Source organism: Salminus brasiliensis, chromosome 3, assembly GCF_030463535.1.
Source record: "Salminus brasiliensis chromosome 3, fSalBra1.hap2, whole genome shotgun sequence".
In the NCBI taxonomy this organism is placed as follows: domain Eukaryota; kingdom Metazoa; phylum Chordata; class Actinopteri; order Characiformes; family Bryconidae; genus Salminus; species Salminus brasiliensis.
In genome coordinates, this window is record NC_132880.1 from 45,674,688 (window position 1) to 45,698,729 (window position 24,042).

The 24,042-nt window shown below is 45.0% G+C and overlaps 1 protein-coding gene across 1 annotated transcript; it reads left to right on the top strand.

The window, feature by feature from the left end:
* The first annotated feature begins 13,379 nt into the window (after positions 1-13,379).
* lfng (LFNG O-fucosylpeptide 3-beta-N-acetylglucosaminyltransferase) lies at positions 13,380-23,055 on the top strand. Its single transcript, XM_072676378.1, has 8 exons — positions 13,380-13,878; positions 18,661-18,709; positions 18,833-18,935; positions 19,047-19,200; positions 19,766-19,851; positions 19,962-20,127; positions 20,247-20,332; positions 21,434-23,055. The coding sequence occupies exons 1-8, from the start codon at positions 13,462-13,464 to the stop codon at positions 21,498-21,500; spliced, it is 1,128 nt and encodes a 375-aa protein (XP_072532479.1). The 5' UTR covers positions 13,380-13,461; the 3' UTR covers positions 21,501-23,055.
* The last annotated feature ends 987 nt before the right edge of the window (positions 23,056-24,042 follow it).

A 24,042-nucleotide genomic window follows, 5' to 3' on the forward strand; every position in this document is an offset into this window, starting at 1 on the left:
CAACCCTGCCCTGGGTGCACTGGCCTGTCCCTGCTGGCCCCTGAGGGGATGGAAGTTCAGAGCTGGTAGGAGCCAAAGTCAGCAGGAGGTAGATCAGGTATCGAGCTGGTGCGAGGCCCGGGACGTTTACGATCTCGGAGGGACCACGGCAGGTCAGGCCGGTGACACTTAGGCGTCTGAGAGCCAAGGCTGACCTCAGGCCTGCTTACCTGCCAGGAACAGAAGCATTAACACAGAGAGAGGGCGAGAGTGGGCTTTCAGCTTGGGAAAAAAACACAGGCTCTGAGAAACAGGGTCTCATCTCTGGCCCCTGACCTCAGGGTGAGCGTTGTCAAAACCCTATGATCTATAGCAGCCGGCGGTTTTCATTATTAATGCAAACAAAATCAGATTATGAATGAAGGCCTCTGTGCTGAAACGTATAATATTTCTTCAAAGCAGATTTTACAATAATATTTACAGACACTGGAATGAAAAACTCTCTTATTTTTCTCATTAAGTCACTGTCATTCCTCCTACTGGGCTAAAACTAACATAGAGAAAATGTTATTTATATGCTTTAAGATGAAAATCTTTTTTTAACAAACATTGTCATAGAGACATATCAATATGACTATAATAAATGATGCCACTGCTCATAAAAAATGCACATTGTTTAATACATATATATATAATAATGTATATTTTTAAATATATATATTTATACCAGAAGACTCCTGAGGCAAGCATGCAATAAAAAAGTTGAATCTTGACAAGTTTTGAAGTCTTTGTCACAGGCCCAGCATCTGCCCAGGCTTTATTACATCTGGACCCCTCACAGAACCAGCTGTACATGGCAGGGGCAGAGCCAACACCCTGGGCAACCAAGCAGAACTTCAAACTGGTAGTGGTGGTGAAGAAGGATGGAAAAGATGCAACGTCACATGTACACACACACACACAAACACACACACACACACACACACACACACACACACACATATATATATACATAGTGTAAAGAACCATCTACCAAGCGTGTTGGGTCTTTTTTATGATGGTAGATGCTGTACTTTGACATCAACAGTGGCTACAAGAGCTCATTGTAGGTCGTGATGACATTTTTGGATGGTTGAAGGCATCTTTACTCATCTCACGGCCTGCACCTTGGGCTGAACTTGCTAGGTAAATGATTTAGCGGACAGTGAAACGGCTGATTTCCAATTGGAGATCTTTTTAAATCCCTTCTCAGACTCATCTGCATCTACAACCTTCTTGCTGAAGGCCTCAGATTGCTCCTTGGATCTATATATATATATATATATATATATATATATATATATATATATATATATACATGTTAAGGTTGTAAACAGTATAATCCTGCATTTGTAAAGTGGGATTGTGGGAGCTGTCTATGAGAATGGACACTGTTGGTCAAGCCCGAGGTGATAAACAGAGAATTTTGGGAAGCATTAAGAAGCAACAATGTGTTCACTAGACACCCCTATCTCTGTGCTATTTTCCCTACGTCTCTCACACCTCTTCCATAGTGTGTGAACTGTGTGATTAGTATCACACACAATAAACACTCACCCTGAAGCACTCAGCACTTTTCCCAGCGCACACACCCTCTCCAGCTCAGCACTTTGGGAGAAATCCCTGTGAAATTCTCACGCGCCACCATTCGCTGTCATTCTACTCCGTCACGGCCTTTCCGTCCCTCTCTCTCTCTCTCTCTCTCTCTCTCTCTCTCTCTCTCTCTCGCTTTCTCTTTCTTCTTTTTGCCTACAGTATCAGTTCCCAGCACAGTCATACTTTCCCCTAGCTGTGTGACACCGGTAGGTCATGTCCCCTACACACACAAAGCCCTGCCTGTAACTCAACATGATTAACAGAGAAAGAGAAAGAGAGAGAGAGAGAGAGAGAGAATGAACTGCCCGGCCACTATTAATTGCGTTCATTCAAAAAGCGGCTGCTGCTGTTGTTGTTAGTCCAGTTCCTCTTTCCCTCCCCTGCACTAGAGCCCCAATTAAGGTACAGTGGAGCTTCCCGACCCTGGACTGGACTGCAAGAAACACACTCATTATCAGGGGCTTCCCAGAGAGAAGAGGCCAGGCACAAAGAGGGAGTTATGGGAAAAAGTAAAGGGGAGGGCGGTGGAAGTAGGGCAAAGACAGGGGCTTAGCCCAGTGTCCCAGTACAGTTATGCAAATGTGCTGCTCCACATAGCACTACACTTCATTAATTACTGCAAGTCAGTGTAGCCTGCTGAGACGGCCTTGTTCTGTGTGAAATGTACTGTCATCTACTGTCTGCTATGTCTACGGTAAAGATAAATTAGCCTGCAGGCTAGTCGTTTAGCTATTAAAAGGTTGAATGTTATTAAGTATAATTTTATAGCAACACTATAAATGATTGGGTAAACACTCTGACTGCTTTCAATTCTCACTCTGTATTGAATTTAAGCTCAAGTCTGCAGTTGTGACCATCTCACATGTGGTCACTGATTGAAAGTTTGCATTGCAAATAATGATTTCAGACAAAACTTTGAGTGCAACTGGTCAAATGACATTTACTACAGATCACCTTAAATGTAATATCTCCTCCGAGACATATGAAGCCAGCCAGCGCCTTTTTTGCAGCATCGCTAGGTAGCCAGCGCATTCGGAGGAAAGAGCAGCTCCCCAGCTCCGATACAACAGCTAACAGACGCCTGTGCTGACCAACATCACTCTAGGAGTAATGAAGTGGGGAGGAAATGCCATGAACCCACCCCTCAGAGAGCAAGGCCGATTGTGCTCACTCTGACTCCGGCTGCTGATGGCAAGCAGCACGACCAGGTATATTATAGAAGTTATTATGAGCTTTTTTGTCAAATTAGGTGCCAAAATTATGTATTAATTTCCTCAAAATGTACCTGCCTCCAGCCCACTAGCGAAAGCCTTTGGCGAAACGCTATGGCTACTTCAAGGGCAGAAATTAGGAGAAGAGGTTGCTATGCAAAGACCTGTGGAGCGCGGCATATGAAAGCCATCAGGTAAGCCAGTGACCAACAGCTAACCCCTCTACCATCTCTTCAGCTGGCTAACTGCACACCATGCCATAACCTCAGAGCGTGCTATGCTATGCTACATAGCTGTAATATGTCCTGTTGCCATAAACCAGTCAATGAAAGCCCAAATCCACCACAAAAGGAAAATCTGGTAAAGTAACAGGGTGGTAAATAGTCTAGTTAAACTGCATCTGAGCGTTTTACACCCCAACCAAAGTCACACACGTTACTCTTTATACATTAAACAACAACTTAAAAAAACTCAATACATGCATTCAATCATACATTGACAATAACAGCAAGATTAGTGACATATGTGAACCAGTGTAAATGTAATAGGTGTATACTTAAGTGAAGTCACCGTTAGCCTCGATAATCCCTAAACGCCATGTACCATGCAGTCTTTTTATCTGAATCCATCTAAATACTTTACTTGAAAGCCGAACTGTAAGCCTGTTGGCGTGTTAGCTTATGTATTTAGCTTACTTGTTAATTTATTACTATTTTGTCAGAATTTCTGACTCTTTACCCAGCCAGCATGCTCATGTGGGCTCACCTGGGTGGAACATGGCTAGGTGGGTTCCAGGTGGCTTTCCTAAATGAGCCCCATGATTTCAGCCCACCCTAATCTCACATGGGTTCTAGATGGGACCCATGTGAGATTGGGGTGGGCTATAGCGATGGCAGTGTACAACCCAGATGGGCCCATGTTTAACCCCTCCTGGTCCCATCTCTGACTGTGGTGGGACCCTGGTGGACATACATATGCGGGGCCAACATGGAACCATTGGCAAAACTTTCTGGTTCCCAGGTAGGCCCCACGTGTGCATGTTAGCTGGGTAAATGTATTTAAGATGGCTATAAATTGAGTCTCAGTGGTAAAAGAATACACATCTGTACTGCACATGCTGTAAAAATGAACTACCTGGCAACCTGAGTTGTTAAAAACCTGGTATTAATTATTTTACAGTGTAGAATGAGTGTAGTATTCCTCTACCTGTTACAATCAGCTACAATTAAGCCATATTTAATGACGAAAAATTAACTACAGCATGCTTTTTTAATTACGGTGATGGCTTGTATGAGTTAAGGGGTGAAAGAAAAGTGAACTAAAATAAATCCAAAAATAAATACACATTTTCCCCTGTTTTCAGTGGCCCGCTGTTTTCCAGAGTCACTTCATCAACATGTGGCTTCCATTACAGGCAAAAATAAACCGGCAGTGTAAACAGATTAAGAGACTTTTCTGAAGTTTGCTGTAGCTAATTGCTGACCGCTGGGCTTTGAAGTAAGGGGATGACGTTCAATTAACGGAGCTGAGGCTTTTCACACTCGACACAGCGAACTTCACACCTGAGTGGCCGTCTCGTGCTGTCTTCCACGCCGGGCTTTTATGACGTTTAACCTCTGTTGTGAGAAACCTCACTTCTGAAGCCCTCACCAGCTTGTCTTGTGGCACCTGTAGGCCTCTAACACTTCTCTGAGCTTCCACACCACTATCCCGTTCACTATCCAGGGCAAACTGGGCCACACTTGGACGTCTCCACAGTCTCCTGCGATCTGTTTGAAGAGAGAGAGAAGTCAGCCAGTCATCCAGGGCAGCATTTGAATATCAATAGACAGTGACTTATCTCTCCATTAATTACAGTTGCAGAATGCAGCAGAGGATCAACATAATGAGATCTCCTGTAGTCTCCTTGAGGAGCCATCTCTGCATTCCCAAGTGGGCTGGAGAAAAAAAAAACTCATTTCCCTCTGAAGGCCTAATCCTCCCCTCACCCCACGCCCTCCCTCCCTTTCTAATGTTACTTCATTACCCACAGTGTCCTCTTGTTTACAAAAGAACAAAGACAACTGTTCGACTTCAGCTGATTCTTCAGTGTTTGCAACCACGATGGGTGTTTCTGATGCCGGCTGTTAACATCATGCTGTGTTTAAATATTTAAGAGCTGTTTTAACATCAGCAGAGTTATTGGGCACGGTTGTAAATTTCGCTTCTATTATGACACTATAATTACAGCACGGGACAGGGCGTGTTCTGGTTGTGGCTAGCTTGCTGAAGGAGAATGAGATTAATAAATGTGCAAGACCCCGACCACATCCGATTACAACATGAATACTTGGAGAGAAAGAGACCGAAAGAGAGAGAGAGAAAGCACTTTTTCAGCCACAAAATGGTTCTTGTTTACTGTTGGTATGCTAGTGGCTGTTACTGCGGCCCACTGAGATGCACCAGGCCATTAAAAAACTTATGAGTGCTCTGAATTATTTAGTAACTGCTTAGAAACTACATTCTTAAAATAAATGTACTTCAAATGGCTCTTTGAGAGATGCCACAGAAGAACCACTTTTTGGTTTCATGAAGAACTGTGTGTGTAAACGAGATGTGGGAGTGGGAGTGACTGTTAAATTGGTAAATAACCTTATTTGTTTAGTTTAGCCTTTGATGAAGGCTGCAGATCCAGGGCTTCATGGATGCAGGGAATTGTGGTTAACTGAGATGCTGGAGCTGCCAGATGGAGGCCAGTGTTTCAGGGTGCTCCCATGTCTGTGTTACCGCCTGGCTGTTTCTTTCAGTTTAATTAGGCTGTTATAGTCAGATCTGCCAGAGTCAGAGTCATCAGACACACTCTGGTAATGTTCACATTCTCTGTTCTCCATAAATCCAGTTAGATAAGTAGGCCTATGTGGGCATGCCTCAAAATCTGAACCTTACCAGTAAGAGCATACTGGTGTGAAATAGGCTTGTGGACGAAGACTAGAAGATTAATAAATGTGCACTTGAACTCCACCTACATCTGATTACAACATGAATACAGTACTCTGGGAGAGAACTGCACCAACACTTTAGGCCCCAAAATGGCTCTCACTTACTGTTGGTATGCAGCGGCTGTTTCTAGTGTCCCATTGAGATGCGCCGGGCCATTTGAATGAGAATGGGGCTCTGATGAGAGAGTGCTACAGTAGTGCTTTGGGTCTTAATGGGCTCCGGCCAGCGCAGGGGCATGGCTCAGTTTCCAATGGCTCCCCCATTGTCCGGCTCAGCAAGGTAGAGGCTGAGCACAAAAGAGGACTGGTACAGGTTGAAGAAAGGATTTTCTGTGGGCTTTCTGGCCCGATTCAACTGCAGACAGCCACCTTCTTGTCCAGGCTTCTCTGTCCCTGGGCTTTAGAGATTTAGCCAAGCAGCTACTTTCCCATCGTTAAAAGCAACCTCTTTTTTCGCCCCTCGAACTGAAAATCATCCGCAAATCATCCACTGTCAACACGCTGGGTGGAGCAAATCTTCTTGCCTCTTGTGTGACAAGGCCACACAATTTTACAGAGCTGCTATAGCGCCATTATGGAGTTTAATCACAGTTATAAATCAGTGATTACGATACACAGCAGAGTAATTCAGTCCATCATAAATATCTGCCTCCAGCAATTTGATCTCAATGAAAAATCTCCTGCTCTTGTAATTTCCAACAGTGTTTTCGAACTTGGCAGGGTTTTGGCAGCAGTAGCAAATGAGAGTGTGTGTGTGTGTCCACGCTACTGACTACTCCTGACTGCCCCGAGTTTGAGCTCTATACTGTATGCTGGATGTTCAACTGAACTACGGTTCAACTGGACAAGTCCGGGCAAGCCCGGGCGTAACACGACCCGACACTGCCATAAATTGGCTGTCCAATCCATCACTAAATTTCCCATAATCCATTGGACATGGTGGAAACAAAGTGCAAGTCGCAACAACTGCAGCTGGCACCCTCACACACACACACATTGGCCTCTGAACATCTGCAATATATGCCTATCAAGCCATCCACACTTCTCCAAATTACAAAGCTACATGGTATGTGTGTCCCTTTTGTGGAATCCTGCAAGGCAGGACAAGAATGCACACCAAATGGTGTGGATGGGCATCAGGAAAACAGTGCAGGCCTGTTTGCATACACTCTTAAACATGAATTTGCTTAGGACATACACATATACATGTCCGAATATTTGTGGACACCCCTTCTAATGACTGCATTCGGCTTTAAGTTGTGGAGAAGTACTGCCAATACAATATGGACTCTCTGAAGCAGATAAACATGACCCTATTGGCACCATGCTGCCTAATGCCAGGCGTGGGCTATAGAGGGGTATGAAGCCCCCCAGCATTGAGCTGTGGAGTGGTGGAAGAACTGTGTTCTCTGGATTGATGAATGGTGGAGCTCCAGATCCAGTACTTCTGGGATGAGCTGTGGAGTTGGAAATGATGAGGTGGGGCATTGATAATCATCCACTCTTGTTGCTGAATTCAATCAAATCCTCACAGCAATGCTCCAAAATCCACTAGAAAACCCCAAATTGTTCTTCTGAGGTATCACTCCACCCAAACTTCTTTCACAAAAGTGTAAAAGAAGCCCAACGTCTACATATTAAGCATCATCACATGTCCTACCTTCTCCTGTTTGTCCCAGTGCGGTTAAGCTGCCTGAGAGAGGGCTACAGTGAATTCAAAGGGGTCCTGGCAGAAGCCAATAGCCGTGTTTATTCTCCCAGCATGGCCGTGCTAGCGCTGATAGGATTACAGGTCACAGTCGAAGTGAGAGCCAGGGGACCCCGCGGCCCCTCAGAAGCCGCTTCATGTTCCTCTGCTAGGGACGCCACTTCAGAGGATGTTCTCCGCAGGGTTTGTAACGGGGAGGAAAGCTCGCCGCTCCGAAGACAAATAAATACAGCATGTTTTTCTTCATCTCGGTGCAGTGTATGGATACTGTTTCCATCAACTGGGATGGATTTTGGCCAGATGGGACGAAAATAGTCTCATTGTGAGCAAACTATTGTACACTGTACTGCCGTGCACTGGACACCTAGTCTGTGGCGAGACACCATTGTTTGGAATTGATGGTTTAAATGGTTTAAAAAGGAGAGATGTATGACAGGGTCGTTTTCCTGAGGCCTGGCACCCTGTATGACTCCACTGTTTATTGGGAACATATTTAGAAACAATAGCTCAGTGCTGAAACTTTCAGCAGACTGGAGATCTGGCAGGACTGAGCTCTTGCATAATGCCTATTGAATTCTGTGCTGCTTGGAGTTGCAATTAGACGCTGAGGCCGGACTGACATCACAGGGCAAGAAGTCTACTTTTCATGAGAAACTGACTGAGAGACTGAGAGATGGCATTCATTCATTTACTCAAGCTATTTTCTAGCTACTTAACATACAGCATTATTCCCAAATATGCTCTGGAGCAATGCTATGCTCAATTGGAGTCAAATCCTCAAAGCACAAGACAGACATTCACTACCAGATCAGCAGAACAGGCTTAAATAACCCATGATGTGGACTGGAATAACAAACAGTAGACTGGAGACCAAAAGACGAGCATCAGATTCATGCACTCGTACCCGCAGTGCGGTTAGACGATGGGAAACCACGCAGACCTCATCCTCCAGAGCCAGCTGGTGCGAGTTTAACTGGCATCTTCAAAAGCAGGGGGAACCAGTCGAATGGTTGGAGGCAAGGGAAAGCACGAAGATGAAAATGTAAATAAGGACCAGATGAAAGGAGGACACACTCGGATGCAGGCCGCTGTACCTCAGTCTGACCGCTCTAATTGCCGCTACTCTGTGTGCTTTGTCTTTCAAAAGCCTGGAAAACCTTTCATCAGGGTCAGTTCCACTCTGAGATCCCCTCTGCTCCAGAAACTGCTGGAATTGAATGGTCAGATAAGATAAGTCGAGCACGCCTGCTGAACGAATGGCTTTTTGGACCACAAGAAAACATTTAAACCCAAAAACAAACAATACCCGTGCCAAGCCATGGGAGCTTGTGCCTTGGCACATGGGAGAAAGGGGGGCATAAGGACACTCTTCCAAGCATACGGCTCCAAAGAGCGGGCCGGCTCATGCGCATGCTAGGGCGGGTGCACATTCTGCTATCGCTGCGGTACTGCTTTACTTGGTTACATTTAAATAGTAAAGCAAGTTATATATGGCAAATATATGGCAGGGGAAAAAACTATATTTGGACAAAAGTATTGGGACACCTGCTCATTTGTTGTTTCTTCTGAAATCAAGGGTGTTAAAAATGGTAATCTTGCTTTTGTTGGAGTAACTGTCTCTACTGTCCAGGGAAGAAGGCTTTAGTGAGTTCATGATGTTAGATGATCACCACCCCACATAGATTTGCACATCTATGTCAGCAATGGGTGCAACTTGAAGTAGCTGAATGTATTCACTATAATAGGTGTCCACAAACATTTTGACATGGTGTATGTTTCTGGATCTAAATATCTGGATTATTCACTCTTTGAGATCTAATTTCTTTTCGGTGTTGGTGATGGGAAAGAAAGGGCTGTTGTGTCAACAGCACACTGACCTTTAACTGTGGGAATTTCCATATATGTTTATAGAGATAAAATGTTGGGCTAAATAATGGGGAAAAAAGGCTTATATGTATGTATATGTATATATAGCCAAGTTTTTCCACAGAGAAATCTGATATATGGCTATATATGCACATATATCATAAAGTATTTTGCATATATTTAAAAAAATATTACTGAATACATATTTGTTAATGTCATTTATTGGACACATGCATGCACATGCACATGTATGGATCGTATATATATTTTGAATTGGTAGGAATTCACATATATATAGTAAATATAAGTAAATATCATTTATAATACATGTATGGCACATAATCTATGTTTGTTCCTTTAATGAATATGTGTGACACGTGTATTTCTATATGTTAATATATGGTTAAAATATATGTCAAGCCAAGTCAATTTCATTTGTATAGGTTTACATAATTAGTAATTAGTAAAAGACAGAAAAAAAGAAATAACATAAGAAGACATGAAGGATCCAAGACCCCCAGTGAGCAATCCAATGTTTTCCCAATTTTGAAAATGGCCAATTTCCAGTAAGTTGGCATGAATTGTTTTATTATGTGACAAACACATGCTGGTTATAAAGGCTCCAACATTGCAAATAAAAAAGTTTTCAGAAGAAGGAACAGAAGGAATCTTCTTAACTTTCAGTGGAAGTCAGATTAAAAAGATTTTGGAGCATTTCTATTTGCCTATTTATCATAAAACTAGGACTCAATATAAAGAACCAGATTCAAATTATGTCAAAAAGTGATATATATATATATAAGATAACATAATAAAACATAATCTAATAATAATAATAATAATAACATAATAAAAAGTGAGAAATATATATAAAAAGATAACAGGCTTTTAACAGGTGGGACAGCAATGATATATTCTATTATGCCATATATTTAAAAATTGATATTTATCAGATTGTCTTATGGGCTCATGTTTCAGGTCATATATTGGTGCAGCTTTTAGAGGCATTCAACAGTTCAGTTCCCCACCACTGTGAACAGTTCTTCTTCACCAAACCCACTGAGTGACTTTATTTACATCTCAATGATGGAGTTATGCAGAAATGTAGAGAGATCAGTGTAATTCCCCCTTTTTAAAAAGCACCAGTGCATCTAGTGATGCTGACAAAAGATAACTGTGACTTCTAAGGCCTGAAGAGACTCTATAAATAGTGACGGTGTGATCATCTCCGGCTCAGCGTGGGCCCATAGGCTCCCTGAACTCTGCACCAGACGCCTGTGCCAGCTCTCAGGGCTATTAGCGCGCTCTTCGGGCATTCTTGTGGGCAAGTGGGCCGTGCTCAGCCGAGAGCTTTCATCCCGATGGAATTCGGTGGTAACGTCTTCAGAGAGGAAGGATCCGGGATGTGGTGGTGGCGGTGGTGGAGGAGAGGGGGAGCGGGGTCTCACTCTGAGGGGATGAAAGAGAGAAGAAAAGAAAGGAACTTTTTTGGTAGTCCAGGCACAGGAGGAGGGCTAGGCTGGTGGGGGGGTAGCTGGGTTTATTGGAGGGGGCTGGCTCGCTCCAATCCGGAGTACAAGCGGAACTTTTGCATTGTGCAGTTTTAGCCCCACTTTTAACCACATCTATTGTCTACTGGGTCTAAAGGGAAGGGCCTCAGCCAAAGCGTCTGTGCAGCGAAGACAGAAAGAGGCCGGTGATCCAAGAGGAACGGAGGCCGGGGGGACGACCCCCTCTGCCTGGTTTCTCATCCTTATTTTAATGCCCTTTCTTTGTGGCCTGCTACGAACAAAAGGTGCTGTTTGCCTGTCAGTGGTTGTTGAAAATTTGAACCACGCCATGTGATTGTTACCAATTGATTAGGAGAATCTGAGTATCTGAGGGGATAGTTGAGAATAAACTGGGTTGTTTATGATAGTAGTTGTGTCACTGCGTATGCAATCATGAACATTTCGGACACCCAGACTTAGAAAAACATCAGACAAGACTAAAATTGGCCAGAAAAGTCAGAAAAGACAAAAACCAGACCTTCGGGGACAGCTGGAGCTTTCCTCCTTGCCTTCCTCCTACCATTGTTTGGTCTCTTACTGATGGTAGATGCTGTACTTTGGCATCAACTGTGGCTACAAGAGAAAGCTTCCTGTAGGTCTCGTGATGACATTTTAGGATTGTTGGAGGCTTCTTTATGCATCTTAGGCTGAACTGGCTAGGATCTGGCCATGTTGGCAGTTGGATCACTTGTAAATGATCTAACGGACAGTGGAATTGTTTCTAACTGCTTCCCAGACTCGTCTGCATCTACAACCTTCTTCAGCCTCTGAAGGCCTCAGAGAGCTCTTTGGATCTGGCCATGATGGTGATCTTCTTCACCACTCACTTCAACAACCATCAAGAGCAGACCAGACTAAACGTCTGAGGTTTAAATAAGGCAGACTCCTCCAGAATAATCCTGTCTAACCATGTTCTGATCATCTGCAGCTGATGTTCTGCTCCTGATTGTAATGTAAGACATTTGAAATAGTAATAAGGACGGTGTGGGGGGTGGGGGGGGGGGGTGGGTTTGAACGTTCTTCTTATAGTAAAACTAAATTTCTTTAAATAATATTTCACAAATCATATGTCTATTTATATCTATTTCCTAAATATATATAATTTTATTCTTTCCTTTCATATTTTCCTATTTTAATTATACACCATGCGTCTTATTATAAAGCGGGAGAGACAGAGAGAGAGAGAGGGAGCAGGATCGTCACTGGCAGCTGCTGAGCCGTCTGCAGAGCTCACGGTCTGGGTCACGGCCTCTCCACTGCACAAGAGCAGCCATTTCAATAACAAGCGCTGGGGAACACGCAAGTGTTTAAAGGCCCCATTAGGTCAGCTGTGAAGAATTGATCATGGAATGCCAGCCAAATGTGTCTGGGTGTGAATCTGGGTCTGTCACTGGGAAGTGGCGGGAGTTGGAGTTGATGACAAGTCTTTTGAGAGTTGGCTGCAGAAACGTCGCACAAACGTGGAGCTCAACCCGGCCACAATAGCCTGCTCACATGTCAGCGGCGTGTTTGGGCGGGTTTAGGCTACAGATTATACCACATTAAATGCCTTTGCATGAGATAGGCCAGTGCGGGGATCTCCATTCACACGCCTTGGAGATCCGCAGGTCGTTAGTAGGAACACCTGCAGACAGTGTGTGCACACGGGTGACGCATGCACGGAGCAATAAAAGGCCATCAATCTTTGAAAGACGACACCCACTCACTCTTTATAACCAACTGTCAAACGGAAACAAGGGTGAAGGCTGAACTGCCATGCATGCTGTTCACCTGCAGCACTGTTTTCTCCTAGACGTGAACTTCTGGATAGATGTTTATCATCTGCAGCACCTGCCGTACTGTCTTCATGTCCATCACGCTTTGGGCTAGATTTCGATCTGCACAACAAACCTGATTTTGTGAACAAGGTATCGCCCAAATGCAGGGCATGCATATCTGCAGGACGCTGCGGATAGCCTGCAAAGTTTCCTATTGACTAATAGAGCAAGTAGGACGTCCCATGAATGAAGCGCTTTAGTCATAGTGAGGACTAGAGCTTTGAAAATGTGAAAATACCACAGACCACTCCATCCCTGAACATTACCCCCCCCCACACACACACACACCATCTGTGGGTGGTTTTCTAAGGCCCCTCCTCCCATTAACAGCTGTTGCAGGCAGCGTGTTTACTTCCCACCCGTATTGGAACAAAACCCACCGCACTCCATTACTACAGAGCACATGTACTATGGAGACCCTCCTTGCTGGACAGACCTGCTCGTGAGTATGCACCCCTAACCAAGCCCATCCCACTACCAGCCAATCCCAGCACCGGGGGAGGGGCTTTCAGAAACGCTCCACAGCTCTACAGCACGCTCTGCGCGTAAAGTCCACCCACGGGGCGTGGCCTGAGGCATGGGCAGTTTATAAAAGCCCCTCTTGGGCACCAGCAGGAGTTTTTCCAGCGCTTAACCGGGACGGTTAGGGCGCGTGAAAGTGTTAGTTCTCGGAGGCACGTTGAGGTTGATGCAGTGCCCGTTAGCGTCGTGTTAGACATGTTGAAGAGCCACAGCAGAAAGACGCTGCTCTCCGCAGCTGGAGCGACACTCGCCTGCCTCGCGCTGCTCCTGGTGCTCGCGCAGCACCAGCGGGGCGCAGCCGGGGGCGCACAGAAGGAGAGGGAGATCGGCCTGCGCTCGCTCCAGAGTCTGGGAGACGCTGGGACGGAGGACGCGGGACAGAGCGATCAGGCCGGGGGGAAGAGGGGGTTTTCGGCGTACTTCTCCAAGCTGACGCGCAGCAGGAGGGAAGCGGAGAGGCCTGGAGGCGCAGCAGGGTCCCCGACCAGCCCACCACCGGCCGAGCTCATCAGCTCCGATGACATCTTCATCGCTGTTAAAACCACCAAGAAGTTCCATAAGTCCAGGCTGGACGTGCTGCTGGACACTTGGATTTCGAGGAACCTGCAGCAGGTGAGTGTCTAATCCAAGACCGGGATTGTTTAATCTGAGGTTGTCATGGTGACCTTAATTAGATGTTTAGAGATCAAAGGGGAGTTTGTAGGTCTTCAGAACGTAATGAGAAGATGTGTGAAGTTCATCTTGGTTGCAAATAGGGACACAGTTTTGGGCATTCTCTCAGCCTAAAGCAGACCCCCGAGTCACAGAGAGAGAGAGAAAGAGGGAACAGCTTGGGAGCCCCCCCCACCACCACCACCACCCCCCCCCCTCTCTCTCATCTCCTCTCTGTATTCCACCCCCTGCACTGTCCCCATTGTTTGGGGTTGTCCCTGTGAATGCCCTAGGCCAGGGGATGCATCGTGGCTGCGGCCTCAGGGCTGTCCCCTTTCCAGGCCTAACAAAGCGTCTTTCTGAAGGGGGGAAGAAAAGCTTTTTCCCAGCCCTTTGCCTCACGCTCTCCATGGGAACCTGGGAGCTGAGGCAGCGGCTGGGTCAAGCGGCCCAAAACGGTGGGAAAATAAGGGGCTCCGCTGGGGCGATGCTGCGAGGAGGGGTTGGAGTTGAAGGGGGTGTGTGTGTGTGTGTGGGGGGGGGGTGATGGACACAAAGGCACAGCATCTGTAGGCAAGGTTCGCTCCTCTGAGCGGCATGCTGAGTGAAAAACGGGGCCCTGAGAAACAGGCCTCTTTCACGGCCAGCAACAAAAGCGTCCACCGCACCTCGACAGGCCCAAATGCAGAGCAGTCAAAGTGATTTTATCCACCACGTGGAGTAGTCACGCATAAGTCCGGTTAATTCTCCTCGGGCACGGTCAGTTTTGTTCTTTTGAGACCCCGAGAAATACTGCTGCTGCTTTCCTTATTGTCATGTGAGTGCTGCTGACAGGGCCGTAGCAGCATTCTCATATACTCTCTCCCTTACTCCCTTACTCTCTCTCTATCTCTCTCTGAGCACAAAAGACATACTTTCTGTGTTGCCAGATCAGAGCATCAAAGTGCAGGGAGATAAGACTCCCCAGGCCTAGTGAGATCTCTTTAGTGTGGGAGTAATTGGCTGAAGTGAGCAAGCCCCTCTTCCAGCCACTCATATCCATCATTTCTTCCTTTTTGTCGGTAAAAGTTCCCAGGCACGTCACGTCAGCCTCCGAAACGTTCCCAGAGCCTCTTCCGCGCGGCGATGGGTGATGTAAGTTAAGTCGATGGCAGGGAGAGTTAACAGCAGGGCTTTAATTGGGGCAGCTGCTTGAGAGCACTGTGGTCATAAAAGACCAGATCCCGAATACAAGTGGGAGTTCCTGGAGGATGAGTGCCAGGTGGCTGGGCCCCAAAGAACAATAGATCCAGCTCTAATGCCAGCCATGTGAATCCTCGCATTCCCGGCGTGTACATATGGCCGTCCGGACCGAGGTTGTTCCGATACCCAGCTACAACTGCAACACCTGAGCATGCTAAATCCCAGTAATTGTCATCTGAACCGCCTGGGGATTAGCCCAAGGTCTCCGGTGCGCCAGTTGGCCTTAAGCCACAATGGCTGGCACCAACGCCAAGTGTTTGAAGGGGGCCAAGCATTGTTAGAGGTGCAGCATGGGAACTATGTGGCATATGTCATTGGAGGCTACCGACTTGACTAGCATGATAACCAGGGCCATGTGGGCCCGTGATTGTTCCCTGGGCCGCATCTGGCTTCAGTCTCTAGGTCACGCTGCGTTGCACTCCATGCACTCCGTGCACTTCCCTACGGGTGAGGACCGGCTCTTTTAGGAGACTCTGTTTACATGTAAATAGTGCAGGTAGATTCAATCAGGGCTCACTGTTGATACTATGTCTGCCGCTGACACGGCCTGGCTGGGAACCAACTCTCTCTCTCTCTCTCTCTCTCTCTCTCTCTTTTTTTTTTTGGTCGTTTTCCCTCACGAGTCAAGGTCAGACAGTTTTCAGCTGTGGTCCCTAAAACAGATCAGACTATAGAAGTCAGAAAGTCTTAAATAATGGGAAATGCAAGCTCTGACAGCTATTGTCCTGCAGGCGACGCAGGCCCATTCATTTGGACACAATGAGACAGATAAATGCAACTTTTTTGATGAATCAGCTTCTTATGAATAGCTCATAATCTTTTCAGTCCGATCCACTGCTGTTAGGATTGTTTCAGGCCGCTGCTCTCGGCTTCCGGCGTTTCTCCAAGTTTCCCCCCTGGAACAATGCAGCTTCCCCAGTGAGCGAGCTCCACAACAATATGTGAGGAGAACTGCCTGTGCCGTGCCTTCCGGTGTTTAGTTACACAGATGGGTCTGGAAGGCCACAAAAAGGCTGAACTGCTTCCATTATTTAACACATAATGCTACCTGGACTACCGGTGCAAACCAGGGTGTGGGTGTAACTCCCCAGGTAGTGATTACAGTATTACTCTGTTCGGTTTTATTAAATAAAAGGAAAGAGGGAGGGAGGGTGGGAGGCTGGGTGGGTTGAGACTAGTGGGAGTCTGTGGTTTGCTCTGGCACGGACAGGAAAGCGGCCAGTGCGGGTGGCTAATGGAGGGAGGAGCGCCTATTTGTTTCCTTCCCGGGGAGCTGGAGACAGCCAGCCAGGCTCCTTGCTCTCTCTCTCTCTTTCTCTCTTTACCTCCATGCCAGCTTCTGCAAGGGGTGGGGGAACTCTCCAGTATCCCCATGCACCCCCTCGCCACCCCTCCTTAAAAAAGAGGTCTGTCTTGCTGTGTGAAAATGATTTCAAATGCAAGAGCTGATATTGGTGCCAAGAGAAGAAGAAAAGAGCAGGCGATGAATCACTGTTTGGTGTCTGGCATGTGATTCCTTTTGATAATTGGATGCTTCAGTTAAAGGGAGAAGCGAGGAACAAAGGGCCGGCTATGTGAAACTGCTCTTTAGTTAACCACCGCAGCTGTATGCAAATGGGGGGCAAACATATTTCCAATTTCCCCCTGCAAGAGCTTTACCCAGCTTGAAAGCACCCCACATTGTTCAGTGAGAGCAGACTCTCATGGAGAATGCTGGGGGGAAAGGGGGAAACAGGATTGGTGGTGGGGGGGGGGGGGGGGGGGTGTTGATGGAAGTGAATTAGGGGTGAATGGCCACACACACATACACACACACACTCCACACACACACTCACTGAGAGGCAGTAATGTACTAATCAGCTCCGAGGCTTCTTTCCTGTTCTGTGGGCCGGCTGTGGGTAGCCAGTGCTGGCAGCTGCTTGTGTGATTAGACCTTCCTTTCAAGGGAACTGGGCCTAAACAGCATTGGCCTGTGATCCTTCAGCGGCCCTAACCGCCAGCCCTCGCTGTGTAAACATAGGCGACGGGCAGTGGCCTTCTGCGCCCTGCGCTGAACATCTGCTCAAAGTTTGCTCTGCAAACCAATCAAACACACTTTGGCAGCCATGAAGGATAAGAGGAATAAAAGGGACATGCTGCAAAGAGACACGAGTGTGTATGTGTGTGTGTGTGAGGAGGACATTTAACACATTGGACCCTTGGTCATTACCCTATTATTATTGTTAATCCGTTATCAGTATCTGGTAGCTGTTGAACATTTTTTTTATTGAGTCCCACAGGGTTCAGTTGTAGGGTTTGTGATGGTAATTGTGGTAAGGAACTGAAGTGTGGGCCTACGCACAGGTTTAAAGGGGTTAACAAAGGCTACTTTTGGCATGAGTTCAAGCTGCTTTTGAGATATTGAAGAAAGAAAAAAAAGAGGAGTTAATTAGACCACAGTGTGTGTGTGTGTGTGTGTGTGTACTTGTCTATATGTGTGTTTAGGTGAGTGTTACAGAGGCCATGGCCACACAGGCCTGTTTCGACACGTGGCTGAGATAAAGCAGCGGACGGCAGGTGCCGTCTCACCTGAGCTGCAGTGTAAACAGGTTAACGGCGGTATGTGTGTGTGTGCATGAGTTTGTGTGTGTGTGAGGCTGAAGCAAGGCCAGGCTATTCTCTTTCATCAGCCTCTGTGAGTATGTATGTGTGTGTGTGTGTGTGAGGAGTGTGTCAGAGAGGCCTCTCTTTTTGAGCCGGGCCTGCCGCCGCCTCGCACCTGCTCTGTCTTATCTGCCACAAAAGAGCGCCTAATCCGGCCCCCTTCTCCTCCCACCATTCTCCATTTAACAAAACGACGGAGGCCAGCACGCCACTCCGCCTGCTACACCAGGCCTCCATCCACAATGGCTTAATGGTTTATCTTGACCCTGCGCGTACTGCGGCCTGCTTAGCAGAGAAGGACACTCGAAGAAGTGCTTTTTTAAACTTCTGGATTGATTTCATGTGTGCGTCTACATGTGTGAAGTGGATTTGGAAGGGGGGGGCAGGAATGAGAAGGGGAGGGGAACAAGACGGGACGGGACAGAAGGGGGGAGGGAAAGAATAGAGGTTCGTATGTGGTGCGTATGTGTAATTGGGAGGTGTTGGGGCGGGGGGGGGGGGTTAAGTTTGGTAGTCTGCACCCCTCTTTGTTCTGTGTCTGGGATGCTTTGGGGTTCCAGAGCAGTTGCCATGGCGAGCTTGGAAAAGCAGCAACAAGGCCTCTTTTATTCAGGGGGGTTGAGTTTGGCTTGTTTAACCGAATGAGTTTTCCATGGCGTAAAACGCCAGACAATGGCCCCCCCAAATCAGTCCTGCATGAGATAAATAGCATGCAAGAGACACATTTAGACCAAGCCTGGAATGCACTGGTTCCTGTGCCGATTTTTCCTGTCGCTTTGTTGGAGTAGCAGGGCCCTTGATGGACTGTCATTGCTGTTGAAGTTCTGAACGGTCTTTTTTTGTTGTTTGTTTCTACAGACGTACATCTTCACAGACGGCGAGGATGAAGAGCTGAAGAAGAAAATGGGTGAGTGCACAGCCTGATTCGGGCTCATTTCAGTGCCTTAAGCCCAGCACTGTGACCTACACTATGTGCCTTGAGCTATGCTGTGTATATACTAAGCCATAGCTTTCTGCTTTCTTTCTTCAGGAAGCCACGTCATCAACACCAACTGCTCTGCTGCTCACAGTCGCCAGGCTCTGTCCTGCAAGATGGCCGTGGAGTACGACAAGTTTATTGAGTCAAGCAAAAAGTAAGTGCTGTAAATGTCTCAATGTAAACACGCTGATTGGACAAGCATCCAGACCCTGTCAGGAGTCGGCAGTGTCAGCGACGCACTTTTAACCAGCTCCTTTTTTTTTAGGTGGTTCTGCCATGTGGATGACGACAACTATGTGAACGTGAAGACTCTTGTTCAGCTGCTCTCTCAGTACCCTCACACTCAGGACATGTACATTGGCAAACCCAGCCTGGACCGGCCCATCGAGGCTACTGAGAGACTTGGGGACAACAAGATGGTAAGTGGCGAAAGACCTTATGTCGGCTATGTATGACATAAATATGGACAGAAATTAGTCTAAAAACAGCAGTAGACGCTTTCAGTAATAGCATGGCAAGCAGTGTTAGGTGTATTTGAGGTGAAACATTGTCAATTGTTGTGCTATAAGCATCTAATTAACCCCTACAACCCTGTATGTAAGCCCACACTGTGTGGCTATCCTAACAACATTACTGTCCTAATAAACATCAGTTTTATAGGCCCCAAAATAGAGCCCTGTGGAACTCCACAAGACACGCTCAAGCAAATGGTTACCAAATTATTTACAATAGTTTCTGCATTAGGATTAATAACTGAATATTAGACATAGGGTAGAAGAGGTTAAAAAGAAAAGCACTGAGCGATGCCATAAAAGAACCACTTCTGGTTCCATAAAGAACCATGAGAGTTTGTAAACTGGCTTGCTTGGCCGTTTACTACATTTGGAGAGAGGGAAAAAGTGTGTATATAAGGTGTGTGAATATTTTTTGGGCCGAACTATAAGAGAACAACACTGAGTTTCTTTGCTTTTTGCTTCTTTGCAGCGCCCTGTTAATTTCTGGTTCGCCACTGGTGGAGCAGGCTTCTGTGTGAGCCGTGGTCTAGCTCTGAAGATGAGCCCCTGGGCAAGGTATGAAGAAATCACGCTGTCATGTTTGGTCTCCTTCTGCAAACACTAAAGTCTTTTCATATGAATATAAATGTCCATAAATTGACCCTTATCTTCTTCCTTGGTTCCAGTGGTGGTCATTTCATGAACACTGCGGAGAAGATCCGTCTCCCAGACGACTGCACCGTCGGCTACATCATTGAGTCAGTCCTGGGGGTTCCATTGACCCGCAGCAACCTGTTTCACTCGCATCTAGAGAACCTGCAACAGGTGTCCAAATCAGAAGTACATAAACAGGTGAGATTGCCACTCTGATTCTCAGCTAATCATTTTTTTTAGATTCTGTGAATCTGTTCAATCATGCTGCATTATTTGGACACAGCTGTAATTCGAATTCCTGTTTGCTTCGGTTTCAGATTACATTGAGTTATGGAATGTTTGAGAACAAGAGGAACATCATCAACATGAAAGGGGCTTTCTCAGTTGAGGAGGACCCATCTAGGTAAGAGCTCTTCCAACACTGCAGAAAGAAAGAGGCGTTTAGTTCAGTAGGCTTTTATAACTGTACAGGATGGTGTGTGGGTCCACACTTCAGTTAAATTTACTTGATTCAAATGTGTATATTTTGCTTAATATATTTGATTAAAAAATCTAATTTTAACGATAGGGATGGACATATATACCAAATAGTTGGCCAATGCCAATGTTGCTGGTATTGGTGCAGAAAAATATGCATCAATAAAAAGTACAAATTCATCAACATCTGCCTGTATTGGCACTTATTGTAGAGGGTTACCTAGGGCTGGGCGATATGGTAAAAATACTACATCACAATATTTGAAGACTTTTTTCACGATAAAAAATATTCAACTTGATACATGTAATCACAGACTAAAAACATCAGTAGTGACTGATTCTTATAAACTACTATTCCGAGACTCTCCTGTACTGAATACAGGGATTTCTACTCAACATCTGTTGCTCTTCATTTAATTAAACCAGTCTAATTACACTAAAAACACACTTCTATTACTAAATATATATTCTGTGCATATTGTATATGCATATTGCATTTATGCAAGTATCCTGTATTGGACCCATTTGCACAATGTATGGATCATTCATACATGTATCTTTGAATGGTAGATTACTGGTAGATAATATATGGTGATATATGTGCAGTAAATATCAAAATTTGAATCTTTGATAAGTTTGCAGTTATGTCCACGTCCAGATATTCTATAGGTATAAATCAATTACACATATGTTAATATGTCATACATTTTATAATATATATATATATTTGTATTTAATCTATATATTTATATATATTAATTTTTTTAAGCAATGATCTGTTAATTGCATGATACCAGAATTATACGACATCCCTAATCGACACCATTTCATAATTTAGTTTGCTTAATTCTGATAGAACATATGTTTATATATGTATGTAAAAAGTCTGCGCACATTTAAATGATGTAAATGAAATGCATTACTGTATAGTGACATAGCTGCAAAATAATCAGTACTAATTAGTACTAAATAATCCTGCAGTTCATGAGGTTCTCAATTAACATCTCCCCTTTCTTCTCTCTCGCAGGTTCAAGTCTGTGCACTGTCTGCTCTATCCAGACACTCCGTGGTGTCCCCCTCAGGTTGCCTTCTAGGGCGACCAGCTCCTCTGTTGTATCCTCGTCTCAGCTGTGCCTCGGTATCTGAAAGGCACCTGGGACCGGTGTGGTATTGGCCCGTGTGGCTGCTGTGTTTTCGCTGCAGTGTAACCCGGCCTATCGTGGTTTTTTTTACTGGGCTGCTGTGCGGCCCGCCTTTGGACGCTTCCTTCCTGCCTGGTGCGTGGGCTTCCTGTCTGAGCTCCAGTCGGTGGGGCCCAGGGGCTCTTCAGGAAAACGCTCTCAGCACCAGGCTTCGCAGGCAATCAGCTGTGCTTTACGTCCTTCATGTTGCTTGTATCTGATTTGCAATTCTCATAGAATGTGTGTTTTATAACGTGTCCAAGCCGTTTTTGCCAGCTTTACATGCTTAGTTCGTATCTTTTTTTTTGCCCCCTTTTCCAAAAGCGATTCAGGATTCCAGGATTCCTCCCTCAGGTCCGATGGGCTTGATGGAGGGATTTATTAATATATGGGTGCTTATAAATTTTTTTTTTCTATATATTTTAAAGACTCCGGACAAAATAACGTGATGAAGGTTTATTCCGTTGTTTGTTTCAGTTTCAGTTCCAGTGTTTTTATGTATAATGATAAAATTATGAATTTCTTAAGATAATTTGTGCTGGCAATAGGCAGTTTTCCTTATGTACCCTCAGGTTATTTAAATCTGTGGTACATTTGGGATAGAGCACTTTTTTTCTTCTCCCATTGCTGTTCTGAAAATGATTATGATGACGGGACTCAAAGCTGTGTGATGTAATGTAAGCCCCCCACCCCGAGCCTTTAGATTTTATTATATTTAATGCCATTACTTGCATCCAAACAATCTTGGCATATAGTTTTATGAGATCTCGACTTGTTAGCTTTGTTTGTTGAAATATATTTAATGATAATAAGTTGCACAGCTGGATTTATTTAAGCTGTTTGTTGCTCTTGTGAAGTGTCTCTCCTGCTCATGTTTACACGTCCATTCTGAGTAGAACTGGCAGTACGGCCTCCGTTAACCACTTGCTCTAATGTGCACAGTGCTTGCTTTTAATAATCTGGCAGCTACAATATATGATAGATGATGGTAGACTGTTTAGTTATTGACCTTCCTGGTTGTTCATTCTGCCAATTGAGGATCTGACCACCTTCTTGAAGCTCGCAGGAGTTGTCTGGTCACTTCACACGAGCAACAGCAGTGTCCTTTATATACAGAGGCTTTCTCTGTGTGGAAATTACCCACATTGGGTAGACTGTATCTTATTTAAAGCAGTATTTATTTACTGCGCCATGTTAAAATGATTGTATTTGTACATTATTTGTTTTTAGATGGTATATGCTTTTTTTCTTGCCTCCTGTGGATCAGACATGGTTCTGATGACTTCTATTTTTTTGTTGCTTTGAATTGTGCTAATGGCTCTAATTTATACTCCAGTATCTGGATTATCCCATTGTTCAAATGCCTGTCTCTCAGGGATCAGTGTCCTGACAAAGTTACCATGGGTGCTGCCGTGGTAACTGTGCTTTTAGCTTTCGAATAAAACAGCATACTCGCTGAGAAACGTTACATGTGCCTTCCTTGTTTTGATTCTGCTATCCTTCCATCATTAGTTACAGAGCTTTTGGGAAACTAACCCTTGATCAGTTATTTATCTCAGTGTTACTGATCTCTACTACAGCCTGAGTAGACTGATAAATCACTGTGCTGATCAGTTATTTATCTCAGTGTTACTGAGCTCTACTAAAGCTTGAGTAGACTAATAAATCACTGTGCTGATCAGTTATTTATCTCACTGTTACTGCGCTCTACTAAAGCCTGAGTAGACTGATAAATCACTGTGCTGATCAGTTATTTATCTCAGTGTTACTGAGCTCTACTAAAGCCTGAGTAGACTGGTAAATCACTGTGTTGATCAGTTATTTATCTCAGTGTTACTGAGCTCTACTAAAGCCTGAGTAGACTGATAAATCACTGTGTTGATCAGTTATTTATCTCAGTGTTACTGAGCTCTACTAAAGTCTGAGTAGACTGATAAATCACTGTGCTGATCAGTTATTTAGTATATCAGTGTTACTGAGCTCTACTAAAGCCTGAGTAGACTGATAAATCACTGTGCTGATCAGTTATTTAGTATATCAGTGTTACTGAGCTCTACTAAAGCCTGAGTAGACTGATAAATCACTGTGCTGATCAGTTATTTATCTCAGTGTTACTGAGCTCTACTAAAGCTTGAGTAGACTAATAAATCACTGTGCTGATCAGTTATTTATCTCACTGTTACTGCGCTCTACTAAAGCCTGAGTAGACTGATAAATCACTGTGCTGATCAGTTATTTATCTCAGTGTTACTGAGCTCTACTAAAGCCTGAGTAGACTGGTAAATCACTGTGTTGATCAGTTATTTATCTCAGTGTTACTGAGCTCTACTAAAGCCTGAGTAGACTGATAAATCACTGTGTTGATCAGTTATTTATCTCAGTGTTACTGAGCTCTACTAAAGTCTGAGTAGACTGATAAATCACTGTGCTGATCAGTTATTTAGTATATCAGTGT